Consider the following 13,969-nt stretch of genomic DNA (forward strand, 5'->3'; position numbering starts at 1 on the left):
TGTCACAGACTGGCGACCTGTCCAGGGTGGACCCCACCTCTTGCCCAGTGTCAGCTGGGATTGCCCGTAGGGGGGCACAAAATCCAGAGCAAAACATTAAATGAGGCTCTGCAGACCTGCAAAATTAAACATGGTCTTCTGATTATCAGAGATCAAACATTCTGATCCATGCAGTAAAAGTAATAATTCATTTTCAAATCAGAATTTATTATTTGTCCATAGTCACAGCACCATTCACAAAACTTTGTTCAGTCCTCACAGTGCTTTGGATGTTTGGGCTTAAGTACAATATTTCTATCAAACATGTTCAGTCATATTGAAACAGAGAGTAGGAGCTTACACAGCTAAATACTTATATCCTCTACACATTTTCTAGCACTGAGGTCACATTGGATTTTAGTCGTTTCCCTTGGGACTTGATACTTCAATGGTCTTTGGCAGCTTTACAGCTTGGTTCTATTGTTAAAATACTTTTTGGCATAGCTGTCCATTATACTTGGGTGTTAAGCTGCTGGTTCACACAACCAAAACATTTGGAAGTAACAGTGTCAAACATTTTACAGTGGTTGGTCCTAATCGCTATAAAACACTGAGGGAAACATCTGGGAGCAGTACTTTCAAATGCTTTCCAAACATCTGGGGCTATTAAAACCGCAGCCAAGACACTGGAGAACAGGAAAGAGTTTGAGGTGCTGGAGCGCCAGGTTGTCATCACAGACAGGTGCTGTACAGCGTGACTTTGGAGCTGATCTCCGTCAGGATCCGGCGGACGCGGTCCTCCAGCTCAGACAGTTCTGCAGCTTTGGCCTCCAGGATGCGTTGGTTGGCCTCATACAAGGTCTCTAGCTCTGAAAACACAGCACAGCGGCATGTTTGAGATACAGGAAACGTGGGTTTGGGCTTTAAATGGAATACATTGAGTTCCATTGTTTATAACTTTAGCCAACATTTGTCATTAAGACGTCCCCCTTTAAGTTTTTATAAATTAGTCAGTCAAGAGAAATTTAATAACAATAACAATATTTTTCATGTCATTTTCTGGTTCCAACTTCTCAAATGTCAGTATTTGCTCAAATAATAGTAAAATAACAATAACAAACTGAATATTTGGTCCAATCCCATATTTTTCGATTGAAAGGTAAAAAAAAAAAAGAGCATATGCAAAACATGCCATTAAAGAAACAAAACTGATCTAAATATATTAAAGGCCACCTCCGAGTCTCTGCAGCTTGCTGCTGCTCTGGGCGAGCAGGTCTCTGGCCTCCTGCTGCAGTTTGTCCGCTCTCTTCCTCGCCTGAAGCACCACGTCCCCTTTATCCTCCACCAGGTCCTCCACCTGCTCCAGTTTATGTTTCACCTCCACGTCAAACTCCTACACACGCACACAAAGGACTGTGCATTACAGGGATGACAGCAGCACATTAAGGCCTTACACTGCCCTCGTTACCAAAGATTCAATCAGAATGCAAGGATGTTTCTAAAGAGTGTGTGTGAGACCTGCTGGGCCTCCTCTACTTCCACTTTGGCCTGCTCGCTGGTCCTGTCAGTCGTCTCCACCAGCTGCTTCACCTCCAGGTTGTTCTGTCTCAGTAGGCTGACCTCCCTCTCCAGCTGAAGCAGACGACCTGTGGAGTTACCGAGCTTCAGCTCCGACATGGCCGTCTCCGACTCCACCTGACACACACATTCAAACATAAGATAATGGAAAACTGGTTCCTGTGTGAACTGTGTTCACATGCTCTATAAAAAGGGGATGAAAGTTTATTATGTGACAAAAGCAAGAAATTAAGGACAGAAAGATTTTAGATTTTACTGGCTGAACTAGTCAACTATTCATTAAAACTGAGTGCACGTGAAGAGAGCAAGCTTCTCTGAAATGTTTTGAAGGAGAGTAATATTTTGAATGAATTAATGGAACATTAACGGACATTGGTGTAATTCTTTCATTAGCCACCTTGGTATCATCACACAAACTCACAGAAACCAGCAGGTCCAGGGTGCCCTTAGTGTTGTTTTGGGCCAGCTGGATGGCATCCATGGCGATACTCTGAGCACGCTCAGTCTCATCCAGGGCTGCCTTCACCATCTCTGCCTTCTCCTTCATGATGGATGCCTGCTTGCTGAGGGACACACAGACAGTGTACATGCTAACAATAGTAGCAGGACTTGATTTGTACGTCATGGGACGAGGAGAAATGCAGTTAAAAGTGCTGACGCGGGGCTTTCACCAGCCTTTTTAAAGAAACGTGATTATTTACAGACACAGTGAAAAGATGTCTATGTTCACATGTAAATAGACTGATAGTTGTTTCTCACATTTGTCCGATGTATTTGTGTATAAAAAAAATGAAACTTTAAAATATTTTTTCAAGCTTGAGCTGTTATAATTTGAGTGATTATCATTAAAGTGTGTGTCAATATCCATATTGAACAGTGAACAAAGAGTGAAATGGAAGGTTGTGTTGGTTCTTTATGTTTTAAACATTTTTGACAGGTCTTTCTAGAGATTCTGGTTTTTGCTTTGTTGGCCCCCGACTTTCTCCACAAGATGGAGCCATAATGGGAGGCGAGTAACTGCAAGTGTTTGGCAGATGTGCTCTGTACTCAGGAGAGTTCACTTCACCCAAATCATCTTCTTGAGATAATTGCAAGCGGCTGGGAGATGTCCGGTGCGAACTGTAAATCGCATTCTGTGGGATGGAGACATGGATGGACTGTGAAACGAGGGGCACCCACCCCTCCTACGATGGAGCCTCAAACTGAAAGCAACACAAAATGACTAAACAACACTATTTGCACTTGAAGTAATTTTGTGTCTCTAATTGTTTTGCATGTCTTTGTGGGTTTTTGCAGTTTTTTTTTGACTGGTTATGTGTCTCTGTGGTCATTCTACATTAATTTGTAGTCCTTTTGTATTTTTTTGTGTGTATTTGTATTTTTGACCCGCATTCTGTAATTTGTAGTCCTTTTGTATTTTTTTTGTGTGTATTTGTATTTTTGACTCTTTGTTTTTGCATCTGTTTACAGTTAATTTGTTTCTTTGTAGGTGTTTTTGGACATTTGTTTGGTTATTCCACACCTTTCTGTAATTATTGTCTTCGCTGTATTTTTTTGACATGTTTTGCTTCTCTTTGTGGTTGTTTTTTCTTTTTCAAGTCAGTTTCCAACTTCAAACGGAAGCACAGGTCCAGGGGCCCCCTGAACCCTGGGGTCCTTAGGCCCAACGGCCCCGTTCAGTAATCCATCCGTAGGTGGAGGCAGAAATTCCAGATTTTCTGCATGTTCATAATATCTATTATACTGTATATGTATCGTACTATCATGCTGATTAGGTGATGAGTAGTTTTTGATAAATGTATCTGTTCTCCATGTTGTCAACCCACAGTCTTAGTCTGGAGCAACAGTGTTATGGAGCTGACACATGCAGGGACAAAACAAGGCGAACCCAGACACACATGAGTGACCATAAGGGAGAGTCGGACTGATTACTAATGTGAACCCTGTATTTCTACTGTTTACCAGCCTAACTACATGTACTACCTGGCAGCCTGGGCCTGCTTCAGCAGCGTCTCCGCAGCCTGGACATCTGCAGCGCTCTGACTCAGTATGGTCTCCACACCGGTCAGAGCGGCCACCTTCTCTCTGATCTCCTCCAGCAGCTTCTCCAGTTCCCCTGCCGAGGCTGGCATCTCCAGAGCCAACACCTCGTTAGCCACTGCCTCGATAACACTCGCATTCGCCTTGTCACCTGGATATCAGAAACCAAACAGAGATGATCCTTTGAGTTGGAGTGCAGTCAGAGCTCGTCCTTTTTAATTTTAAACATTTTTATAAATATTCTATATCTAAAAAGTGACTGGATAAATTTTTCTGTACACTATTTACACAATATAAAGAATATTTTGACTTACTTTTTGCCATGGATTGTTTTGTCTGCCCCAAATTAATCTTCAAAATTGAAATTTGGGTAAAAATTTCAAATGTCACACTTGTAGGCACATTTACACAGTCGCCTTTTTTCCCAGTGTTTTACATTTTGATCATCTCATAGTCTTAAGGTAAAGAAAGCTCTTATTTCATTGACAACTGTAGTCTGGGCGTCCTTTATTGAAAGACTGGCCCGCAGCAATTTCTTTTTCCATTTACACAAAGGTGATAAAATGTCTGAGACTATGTCGTGTATTATATTTGAGCTGCCATAAAACTCCACGGACTCTGAGAAGTAAAGCTGTGCCCCCGCAGACCCATGTTAACAAATGTAGTTGCTGTGTACTCACTATTGAGGAGGTCTCGTATCTCTCCGATGAGGCTGCGGAGCTGCTCGTTGCTCTGCTCCAATCTTTCTTTGCTCTGGTTGGATTTGATCAGCACCTCCATAGCGCTCACCTTGGCCTTATTTGCATTGATGCTGGCTTCCCACACCTGACCACACAGAAAATCAGTGATGCAATCGCATCCATCCTGAGGTTTCCTACAACGGTCAGCATTCACTTACCATCCTGGAGAGCTTGTCCACTTCCTGCATGGCTGTTGTGATCTGCTTGTCCAGGTCCTTGGCTGATTTGAGAGCAGTCCGGGAGGTTGTAAGGAGGCCTGTACAGCCTTCTCCTCCACACTTAGGTGTTCCCTCCTCACCAACGCAGCCTAAACCGCCACAGGGGGAGCCAGAGCAGTCGTCCCCTTCAGCTGCACCACCACATGTCTACAGAGAAGGACAAAATGTAAAGTGATAAATATTTCTCAACGGTGATCTACTCGGTTGTGGGTTTTTGTTTTTTTTTTTATGTTTTTTAGGATGGAGTCCTCTAGTGTTTCTCACCTTCTCGCTAAGTGGTGCCATGTCCAGTTTCTCCAGTTCGTTGGACAATTTGTTCAGCTTCTGTGAGTTTCTTTGGTGCTTGCGGTCAAACTCCTTCTGGCTGCTGCTGAGTCGGTCCTCTGTGGCTTTCCGTACTGCGGCTGACTGCTGCACTGTGTTACCAGGATTACTGGTGGAGGCGTTGGCGAGGTGCTCTGCTGCGAGCGACTGCTTGTGTGCTGTTCTAATGGTGTCCAGGGCACCTGAAAAAGCACATCAAGATGTCCATCTTTTGTCCTGTGTGGGGAGACTAGTGTATCCTGTTTTGTGTTGCAGGTTATTTAGCTGCTGTTGAAGGCAACAGCCCTTTTTTATTATACTGTTAGACAGGCTTTGTCATGCACATTGTCTGATATAATGTATGTTCTCTACTGAAGCCCTGAAGCAGTTTTAAGTTGACTTATTTTTGTTGTTTGATTTATAATCAAAGTAACTTGGTGTTTACTTCACCTGTTCTTTGAATTCCTAATGTAATCAAGATAGGCATGTCATCAACCACTGGCATGACCTGTTTCTCACCCTGCAAGTTGGAATTCTTGGCTTGGTCCACCTGCTGACTCAGCTCTTGGACACTCAGCTCCAGCTGTTTAGCCTCGTGGATCATCGCGTCCAAGTTTGTGTCTGTGAAGTTGGTGTCACTGTGGAGACTGTCCAGGGTCTCCTCTGTCGTGTTTAGCTTTCCATTTAGGTAGGACATCAAATCGCTGAGAGCAGAACGAGACCATAATGAATGTAAATAGAAACCTATTTACTATATTTGTCTTTGGGTACATACGTGATCTTGTGCATCAGCTCCTGGATCTGCTTCACTGCTGCAGGGTGGCTCTCTACTATTTCTCTGACCGCCTTAGCGTTTCGTTCCAGGCTGCTCACTAATTCTATATAAGGCTCCGTCACCCCAGTGGTCTGCAGCTCTGTCACTCTGGCCTCCAGACGTAGAGTTTGGTTGATCAGCTCGCTGACCACGATGTCCCAGGTGGCGAAGCACTCATGGCACCGCTCGCAATCGGGGAACTCACCCTGGTAGCCTCTTGCGCACTGGTCACACCGTGCGCCAGAATAACCCTCCCAGCAGGTGCACTGACCAGTGGCACGATGGCACTGCTCGCTGGAGATCCCCCGAGGGTCACAGTCACAAGCTGGAAACAAACAGAGGAAAGTCAGGGGAAACAAATTCCAAGGATATTCAAATAAATCCAGGAATTGGTGCTGTGCATACTGATGTTAGTCAGATGTTAGATGAATGTCCCAAAGTTTCTCTGCAAGACAATGTCATGTCAGTCGTGTTTCTGTCTACCTGATTAATTTAAATTCAGTATTCGCTCTCCACCAACTTCGCTGGTAAACACGCCACTGTGATTGCACTAAGGTTTGTCTGCTGTTTGGTGCTGAGCGGCGGGGTTTTTCTTGCCTAAGGGCAGAGCAGCAAGGATGGGAGGGGTGAGGATCAACCAACGCAGTAAAGCTGTGGGCCATACAACCAAGACCATGAGCTGAAATTGGCTGAGAAAAACAGCAGCACCTTTTACAGTATATTATAATTTGATTAAGTTAATATAAAAGCATTAGTTTGTCATGGTAATGCAGTGGTTAGCACTGTCGCCTCACAGCAAGAAGGTTCCAGGTTAGATCCCCGGCCGACCCAGGGCCTTTCTGTGCAGAGTTTGTATGTTCTCCCTGTGCCTGCCTGTGTTCTCTGCAGGTGCTCCAGCTTCCTCCCACAGTCCAAAGACAAGCAGCTTAAGTTGATTGGTGGCTCTAAATTGCCCATAGGAGTGTGTGTGAGTGTGGTTGTTTGTCTACATGTCAGCCCTGTGACAGACAAATGGATGAATAGTGTGTCATGGTGAACTATTACACCAGCCACATACCATTGGCACTCACTCATCCACTTTTAATTCACACCTTGCAGTGAAGATGCTGATAGGACAGTTTAACCTCTAAATATGTCCATAACAGCAGCTTTATTATCAATAATCTCTCACACACAATCACTCATTTCTCCCACTGATTCCTCCCTAACGTGGCTGCTGGGCTCTGATTTCCCAGGAAAAGGCGGATTAGTATGTCATCTCTGCAGACAGAGGTCCAGCTGGTTTCACAGCTAAACAAAACTTTGGGGAATAAAGTGGGAATGATTGAGGATTACTGAGTTCCTGGGTGTTTGTCCATGATGAATGTGGGATAATTGGGAATTCTGGAGAACATCTGGTTCTCATGAAGTCATTTCCAGATCCCCTCCCTCTGTTCTGCTCCCCTTTCCTTGCCTCTTTATTTTCTACTATCTCCTTCTTTGACAGCGAGCCAGCTACTGTGAGCCGCACATTTCAGCAGATGGTCGCTCCAGCAGTTTGTTCAATCAGAGACTGATCCTCAGCTGCAACTCGTCGATTCACTGCTACTGACATGTAATTGCTGTCTAACAAAGCCATTTCGCAGTCACCACCGGTCTCCTTCGTCTTACGCAACGGGTTGCACACACACAAAAACATGGGCTGACAGAAAACTTAAAGCCAGGACTTCCAACATGATGGTTCAGGGAAATCTTAACCCACCCAGGAAGAAAAGCGATCTAATGAGTTTAAAAGGACATATAAACACAGAGTGCAGTGCAGTCAGGGAGTGTTCAGACAGTGTTCTGGTTCTGTACAGTTGATCTGAAATGAAACAGGCTGACTGGGAGTGTTCACATCCATATTGGGTGAACAGTGTAGGACTTGTCCATAGTCCTCCAGTGTTAGGACAATGATACACATACCAACAAGGCAGCGGAGGAGTCATGTTCCTGGCCGGCTACATCTTTTACCTCAGTCAAACTGTTCACTCACTAATGCCCAAACTGAAGGTAAAAGAGAACTCAGTACAAGTGACGGTGGCTGCAGTCCAGGTTGAGAAGAGCCTCCCCAAGGAAAATAAACAGTCTGAGTCCTTAAGTTTAAATTGCTGTTGTCATTTTTGGGCAGCAGAAAAAAATTTGTTTTTAAACTGATATGGTGAACATAAATAACAGCTGTTTATTTAAACATGCAGCAGTTGGGGAACAGCATTAGTATTTATTTAGAGCCGTGTTTGTGGCCACTTTGCCTGATTACTGGTGATGGCCTACCATGACATTTAACCTCTGGATCCCCCCAGAAGAGCTCTTTGCACTCCCGACATGTTCTACCACCAAACCCGGGTCTGCACATGCACTGTCCCGTGACCTACAACAAGAAAACAAAAACACATCAGGTTAACAATATATTCTCAGACAACAGGCAGTGGTGGAACATGACAAAGTAGATTTACTCAAGTAAAATTTTGAGGTATCTGTACTTGAGTATTTTCAGTTTGTGCTTCTCCACTTTTACAACTTACTAGTTACTTTTCAGAATCAGATTAATTAAAAAACAGTATAATGACTAATGATCTCTGGTAGAAAACTCACAAGCTGCCAGCTGCAACATTAAATATAATGTCCATAACATATCAATAATTATAATCCAACAGTGTGATATACAGTCATGTTAAACGTGCCATGCTGCATACTGAGCGCTTTTAAATATATTTTGATGCTAATACTTGTGTACTTAAGTAACATTTTGAATGCGTGCTTTTACTTGTAGCAGAGTATTTTTACACCATTGTATTGCTACTTTTATTTAGGGATATTGTGAATTTTGTGTCTAAAATAGCTGAATGTCTGACGTGTATCACATTTTATGGCTTGTCTTTCTCATGAAGACACAATGGACCTCTGTACTTTGATACAACTCACTGCTCTTTGAGAAAAGTCTATTCAGATATTCCACAGTGTATTCTGAGACTTCCTTCCTCTGTTGGAGTGCAGCCAGTAAACACAGAAACCCAAAGGTTTGTGTGTGTTTGTGCACCCTATGTGCTATTTTCTGAGCATACACATGCATATTTGTGTGTTTGAGTAATTAAAACAGAGCTGCAGGAAAACAGAGAGAGAAGCATTTCCCAAACAGCTGGAGTCCATATATCAAAAACAATTTCACAAACACAGGCCTCTGTGATTAGATGGGTTGGTCACAGTGACTTCATGCTGCCTTGTTGCTCCGCTCTCAGTGGAAGCTGTTTGGAAACCTTCCTGGGCAGTCTCCACAGTGGGTAAGGAAAGTTTAGTGGTGCATTGGTAGTTCATCATGTTCATGGAGAGCAAACCAGAGCAGCTGCTGTGACGCTAATACAGGAAATGATGCAGACTTACTGCAGGGCAGTGACTCTGTGCTGCTGGTTTGGTTTGTTTTACTAGTCACTTATTTTAAAAAGAACAAGCAGTGCATGTGCATTTGGTTTTCATTACAGCGTCTGACTCACCTCATTGCAGGAGGATGCGAAGGAGTGGACAGGGTTGCAGCCACAGCGCTCACAGCCTGTTCCGCTGGCGATGTTCCACGTATCAGCAGCACAGCGGTCACAGTTCTGACCAATGACGTTTAGCTGGCAGGAGCACTGGCCAGTGTGCTGATCACACTGACACTGGTCAGGGGAGGAACAGGCCAGAGGTACCGTGCCCATCGAGTGACACATACACTCTGCAGAGAGGAGGAAACATCGTGGTTCAACAAGCGTTGGTTTAGGACGTCTATATCCATGTCTTCAGGTTAATATTGCTGATAATAGTCTGTGTGATTGTCCCATTAGCGACTGTACTCACTCCTGCAGCTCTGAGTGGCAGCGTTGCCGTAGTAACCCAGCTTGCAGTGCTGGCACCTGTAGCCGTCGGTGTGGTGCAGGCATCTGAGACAGGCACCTGTCCGGACGTCACAGGAGCCTGGGTCGTGCATGTCGATGTTGTTGTTACACTGGCAGGGCATGCAGCGCCCACCGGGCACCAGAGGGTTCCCGAAATAACCAGGGGCACACTCGTCACACCTGGCACCTTGAGAAGCAAAAAAAAAAAACAGGAAATAAAGATAAAAGCTGAATGTTACAGCGGTGTTTCTATCTGAAACCGGAGGACAGGCAGACAGTTGTCTCCGCCAACTGGCTAATTATAGATGCACTGGAGTATTGTTGGCGCTGTGACGTGTGTGAGGTGAAGACATGATGACACAATGCACTTGGCAACTGCTTACATGAAAACAAATGTGTGTGTTTGTACCTTTGTAGCCCGGGCTGCACACACACACCAGCTGATCAGTGTTGGCCAGATAACAGCTGTCAGCAAACTGGCGTCCGCTGCCTGGTCCCTCGGGGCACATACAGGGGCGACAGTGGCTACCTGAACCTAACCCTGGATCACCATGGTAACCAGCCAGACACCTGTAAAGAGACAGAGAGGTGAGAATGAAGCAAACATGTTTGGATGACATGTTTCCTACATCTCAGTTGATCCCCTGAATGATCCTCCTGATTTCTTCTGTGACATGGGTCCCTAATCATTTACATACAATTCTGGGAAGGGAAGGGAGGGTGTGTTCATAAATGTTGAAATGAACAACCTCTAGCCCAGGATTTGACTCTTTACAACCCAAAATAAAAAGATGGGGGCAACAAGCACAGTATTTCACAGTATTTGTGCTGTTAGCAGAGCCCTGACATTGGAACTGAGATGGAGCTGTCGTCGTCAACGTCACCTCTCACAGTAGTGGCCAGCGGTGAAGTCTCTGCAGCGCTGACACTCTCCGGTCTGAGGGTGGCAGTGCTCGCTGTGGCCGTTACACTGGCACTGTTGACAACGAGGGAAACCCCAGAATCCCGGCAGGCAGTGGGAACACTGGCGCCCTGAGACCCCTGGGAAACACTCGCACTGGCCGGTCGCCTCACGGCAGAAGGGACTGGCTGAGCCCTGAGGGTCACAGCCGCAAGCTGGGGATAAAACTAGGATTACAGATTAATTTAAATATCAGATGCTTCCAAGTAAGCATCAAACTACAGTGTGCAGTCCTCTCCAACACTTACGTCTGCAGCCGGCGGGGCTGAACAGGAATGTAGCCGGAGCACAGTGTTCACAGTTCCTACCAACAACATTGGGTCGACATCGACACTGACCTCCGCTGGGCTCACACACGGTGCTGAGTGAACCCTGAAGATCACACTGGCATGCTGGGAAATATGAAGAGAAAAGCAGAGATTTATAGAAGTGCTATGAGTAATACTGAAACAGTTTAGTGATTTTTTTCCCCCTAGATTTTCTTGCACTACATACATGATGAGCAGATTTACAGAAGAGTTAAGTCTCATACAAAGATCTTTTAAAGGTAAAAGAAAAATACAGTCAAAGGTGTGTGATTTTATTTTTTCAAAATTTCATCAATATCTATTTTCGTCTTAGATATCAAAAGCAGTAGATCAATTAGTAGATCAATGAAAAATTATCACCAACTATTCTGATAGTTCCAGTTTTTTTGTAAACCACAAATCGGAGTATTTTGACTGTTCGGACGATAAAACTAATTATTTGGACTTTACTTTGGGCTTTAGGAAATGATGAAGAACAGTTTTCTATTTTCTGACATTTTATAAACCAAATAATCAAGAAAAATATTGTTAGATGAATAATTAACAGCTGTAGTTGCAAGTTGTAAAATAGAAAAAAGTGTGTAGATCCACAAATAAAAGAATTAGTGGTAATAAGAAAGTGTCTGCCTCTGTACCTATGGCTCCATTGTGCAGTAGAGCAGAGATGCTCAAGATGTATTTGTTACAGATGTCAGTCATGGGGCTTTTGAAGACACTCCTGCTGCTCTCCAGACATCGGTAGCGTTGGAATGTATCCCACGCTTCCTCACCGTCCACCCCACTGAACATGTCCAGGTCCCTGATCCGGGGCATCAGCACCAACTATAAAGAGAGGAGGAGGGGTCAGAGGGAATAGAAGTGGATGTTAGTAACAGTCTTATGTTGTCTGTCACTTCAAGTACAAGTATAGTGTTACCATGAAGCCAAATCTACCCAGGGTAGTTTTAGTGGTTGTACTCTTCACAGTTAGGATGGCCTACAGTATGCTGTCTCAGTAGGACAGGTCCTTGAAGATACATAGGTGGTTAAAGAATGAATTGCCTTAACATTGTGAATGGGAATTCAACGTACAGAGTCGATGAGCATGTACGGGCTCTGGCCATCACTGGCTGACGAGTAGAGAGGCAGACTGACACGGACCGTGTAGTTCAGTCCCTTCTCAAAACACACCGGGCTCACCAGCAGCACATGTCTGAAACACGACACAGAGTCGGTGTGTGCAGCAAATGTGTTGCAAGAGACACACCCTGATGTAAACTCGTGTTACCTGGATCCAGATGGGAGAGAGATGAACTGCTCATCTCCACTCTGGATGGAGTTGCTGCAGTGAGAGGCATAAGAGTCTGGAGGGGTGAAGACGGGCCGCAGTACTCTGATGTTCACCTGCTCCCACTGCTCTGGCAACTGCCAACACACACAGCCACATATGCAAGTTATGTCCCTTTCTTGAAATCAAATTAAGTCGACATAACCCTAGTTAGTTAGCATATGTTCCTGAGATCCTCTGTACTGTACATGATCTCAGCTACTGTACCACTGTAAACATTCATTGATTGCAATGGCAGATTGTAACTAGACAGAAACATTATGTCTGTGTGTGTGTTACCTGTGGTTCATAGCGAATGAGCATGTCATAGTCCATGGACTCTGGGATGTTGTTGATGGTGAACTCTAAGTAAGCTTCTTCTGGAACATTAACAAAACCCATACCAGTCCATGTAAGACTGCGATCCGGAGGATGGGGCCTCGGTACCACCGTCACACCCTGAGATAAAGAAGACAGACGTAGTTTCTGAAGTCACCCCTGATCAGATCGCACATTAAAATGTACTCACAGGTCCGAGCTTAGCGTCCTCTGCCTCGTAGGTATAGTGATCTAGAGCAACAAAGTAGAAGCCGGACTCGACCCGATCGCAGCGTCGACCGAACATATGCTTCCTGCACACACACTGTCCTGAGTGAGGGTCACAGCTGCGGAGAGAGAGATGGACTTCAGTAGATATTATATAAGACAAGGGTGAGTGCAACATACAGATTTACCTCTAAGCTGTATCTCAGTTGGTTTCCAGCAAGTTGTTGATTTCCATATACTAAAAAAGTCCATCTACAGTATATGGACTTTTGTATCATGACTTTGCCGCACATGTACCCTGACTGTAAACCAGAAACCTGTCAACAGCAAAGCCCAACTTCTTGATCAGCTTTCTAGCATGAACATGCAGCCAAATATTTCTAATGTACAAGTTTTCAGCTTTCTGGTTAAGTAGGAACATTTGACTGCAGCTCATAAATCATTTAACTCGCATTTTGTCCATTTACTAGATGAGGTGTAAATATATATTAATGCTTGTAAAACAATCTTAGAATTGTGGAAGAGCTGGAGCGCAGCCAGATGCTGTGGCCTTCTGGCATTAAAGATTACAATGCATGTGTTCATCTTTAAGCTTACTCGTTATTGACAGCCCCACCCTGGTCACAGTCGCATGGTCTGCAGCCATCCATGTCATTGGACAAACCCCAGTGCTGTGGCTGTAGGAGATCAGTCATTGGTGACTGGCATTTACGCAGAAGGAAATGTGTCCACATTGTGTCTGGATCCGTACCAGACACTGATCGCAGTTGTGTCCGTCGACGAGACGTTTGCAGAAGCACCTTCCTGTGTCTGAATCACAGGAGCTTCCTCCAGGCGCAGTGCCCAGCGGGTTACAGGTACAAGCTGCCAAAACCAAACAATGAAGCAACAGACCTTACTATGTGCTTGTATATTTATACAGTGCATGTCTGTGATCTAAGCTTTAATTTGAAGGTCTCTAGTAATGGGTGCTATGGCTTTCTCTTAGTAGTCACAATAAATCAAATCTCTCATGCCTTTGAAATATTTATTTATATTTAATATTAACAAGGATTAGATTAAGGTATTTTTAATGGGATCTGTAAGGAAATATTTAATACTTGTTATATGTAAAGATGTTTATCAAGGCTTACTGAATGATAATTTGGCCAAAGGGGGAAACTCATGGGCCTCATATACTGCATTTGATTTGATTTGATTTGATTTATTCTTTCAAGCATGTAAAGACAGTTGATATGTCAACACACATAATTTTACACATATCCAACAAATGCTAATCCAATATCAAT

General features: G+C 44.2%; 1 protein-coding gene across 1 annotated transcript in view; it reads right to left on the minus strand.

Moving 5' to 3' along the window:
* Positions 1-186: 186 nt before the first annotated feature.
* LOC109964993 (laminin subunit beta-1-like) overlaps positions 187-13,969 on the minus strand; it is a 25,264-nt gene continuing 11,481 nt past the window's right edge. Inside the window, exons 11-33 of the mRNA XM_020608659.1 lie at positions 13,432-13,544; positions 13,278-13,357; positions 12,664-12,799; positions 12,435-12,593; positions 12,096-12,232; positions 11,900-12,020; positions 11,464-11,650; positions 10,769-10,912; positions 10,444-10,675; positions 9,969-10,129; positions 9,522-9,746; positions 9,182-9,399; positions 7,965-8,061; positions 5,634-5,997; positions 5,378-5,562; positions 4,820-5,061; positions 4,496-4,702; positions 4,278-4,422; positions 3,541-3,748; positions 1,979-2,120; positions 1,498-1,674; positions 1,213-1,372; positions 187-848 (exon numbers count right to left, since the gene is read on the minus strand). Of these exons, the coding sequence (XP_020464315.1) occupies positions 712-848; positions 1,213-1,372; positions 1,498-1,674; positions 1,979-2,120; positions 3,541-3,748; positions 4,278-4,422; positions 4,496-4,702; positions 4,820-5,061; positions 5,378-5,562; positions 5,634-5,997; positions 7,965-8,061; positions 9,182-9,399; positions 9,522-9,746; positions 9,969-10,129; positions 10,444-10,675; positions 10,769-10,912; positions 11,464-11,650; positions 11,900-12,020; positions 12,096-12,232; positions 12,435-12,593; positions 12,664-12,799; positions 13,278-13,357; positions 13,432-13,544 (3,977 nt within the window). The 3' untranslated portion in view covers positions 187-711. The remainder of the gene's footprint in view (positions 849-1,212; positions 1,373-1,497; positions 1,675-1,978; positions 2,121-3,540; positions 3,749-4,277; positions 4,423-4,495; positions 4,703-4,819; positions 5,062-5,377; positions 5,563-5,633; positions 5,998-7,964; positions 8,062-9,181; positions 9,400-9,521; positions 9,747-9,968; positions 10,130-10,443; positions 10,676-10,768; positions 10,913-11,463; positions 11,651-11,899; positions 12,021-12,095; positions 12,233-12,434; positions 12,594-12,663; positions 12,800-13,277; positions 13,358-13,431; positions 13,545-13,969) is intronic.

This window comes from Monopterus albus, unplaced genomic scaffold (assembly GCF_001952655.1).
Source record: "Monopterus albus unplaced genomic scaffold, M_albus_1.0 scaffold94.1, whole genome shotgun sequence".
Taxonomy (NCBI): Eukaryota; Metazoa; Chordata; class Actinopteri; order Synbranchiformes; family Synbranchidae; genus Monopterus; species Monopterus albus.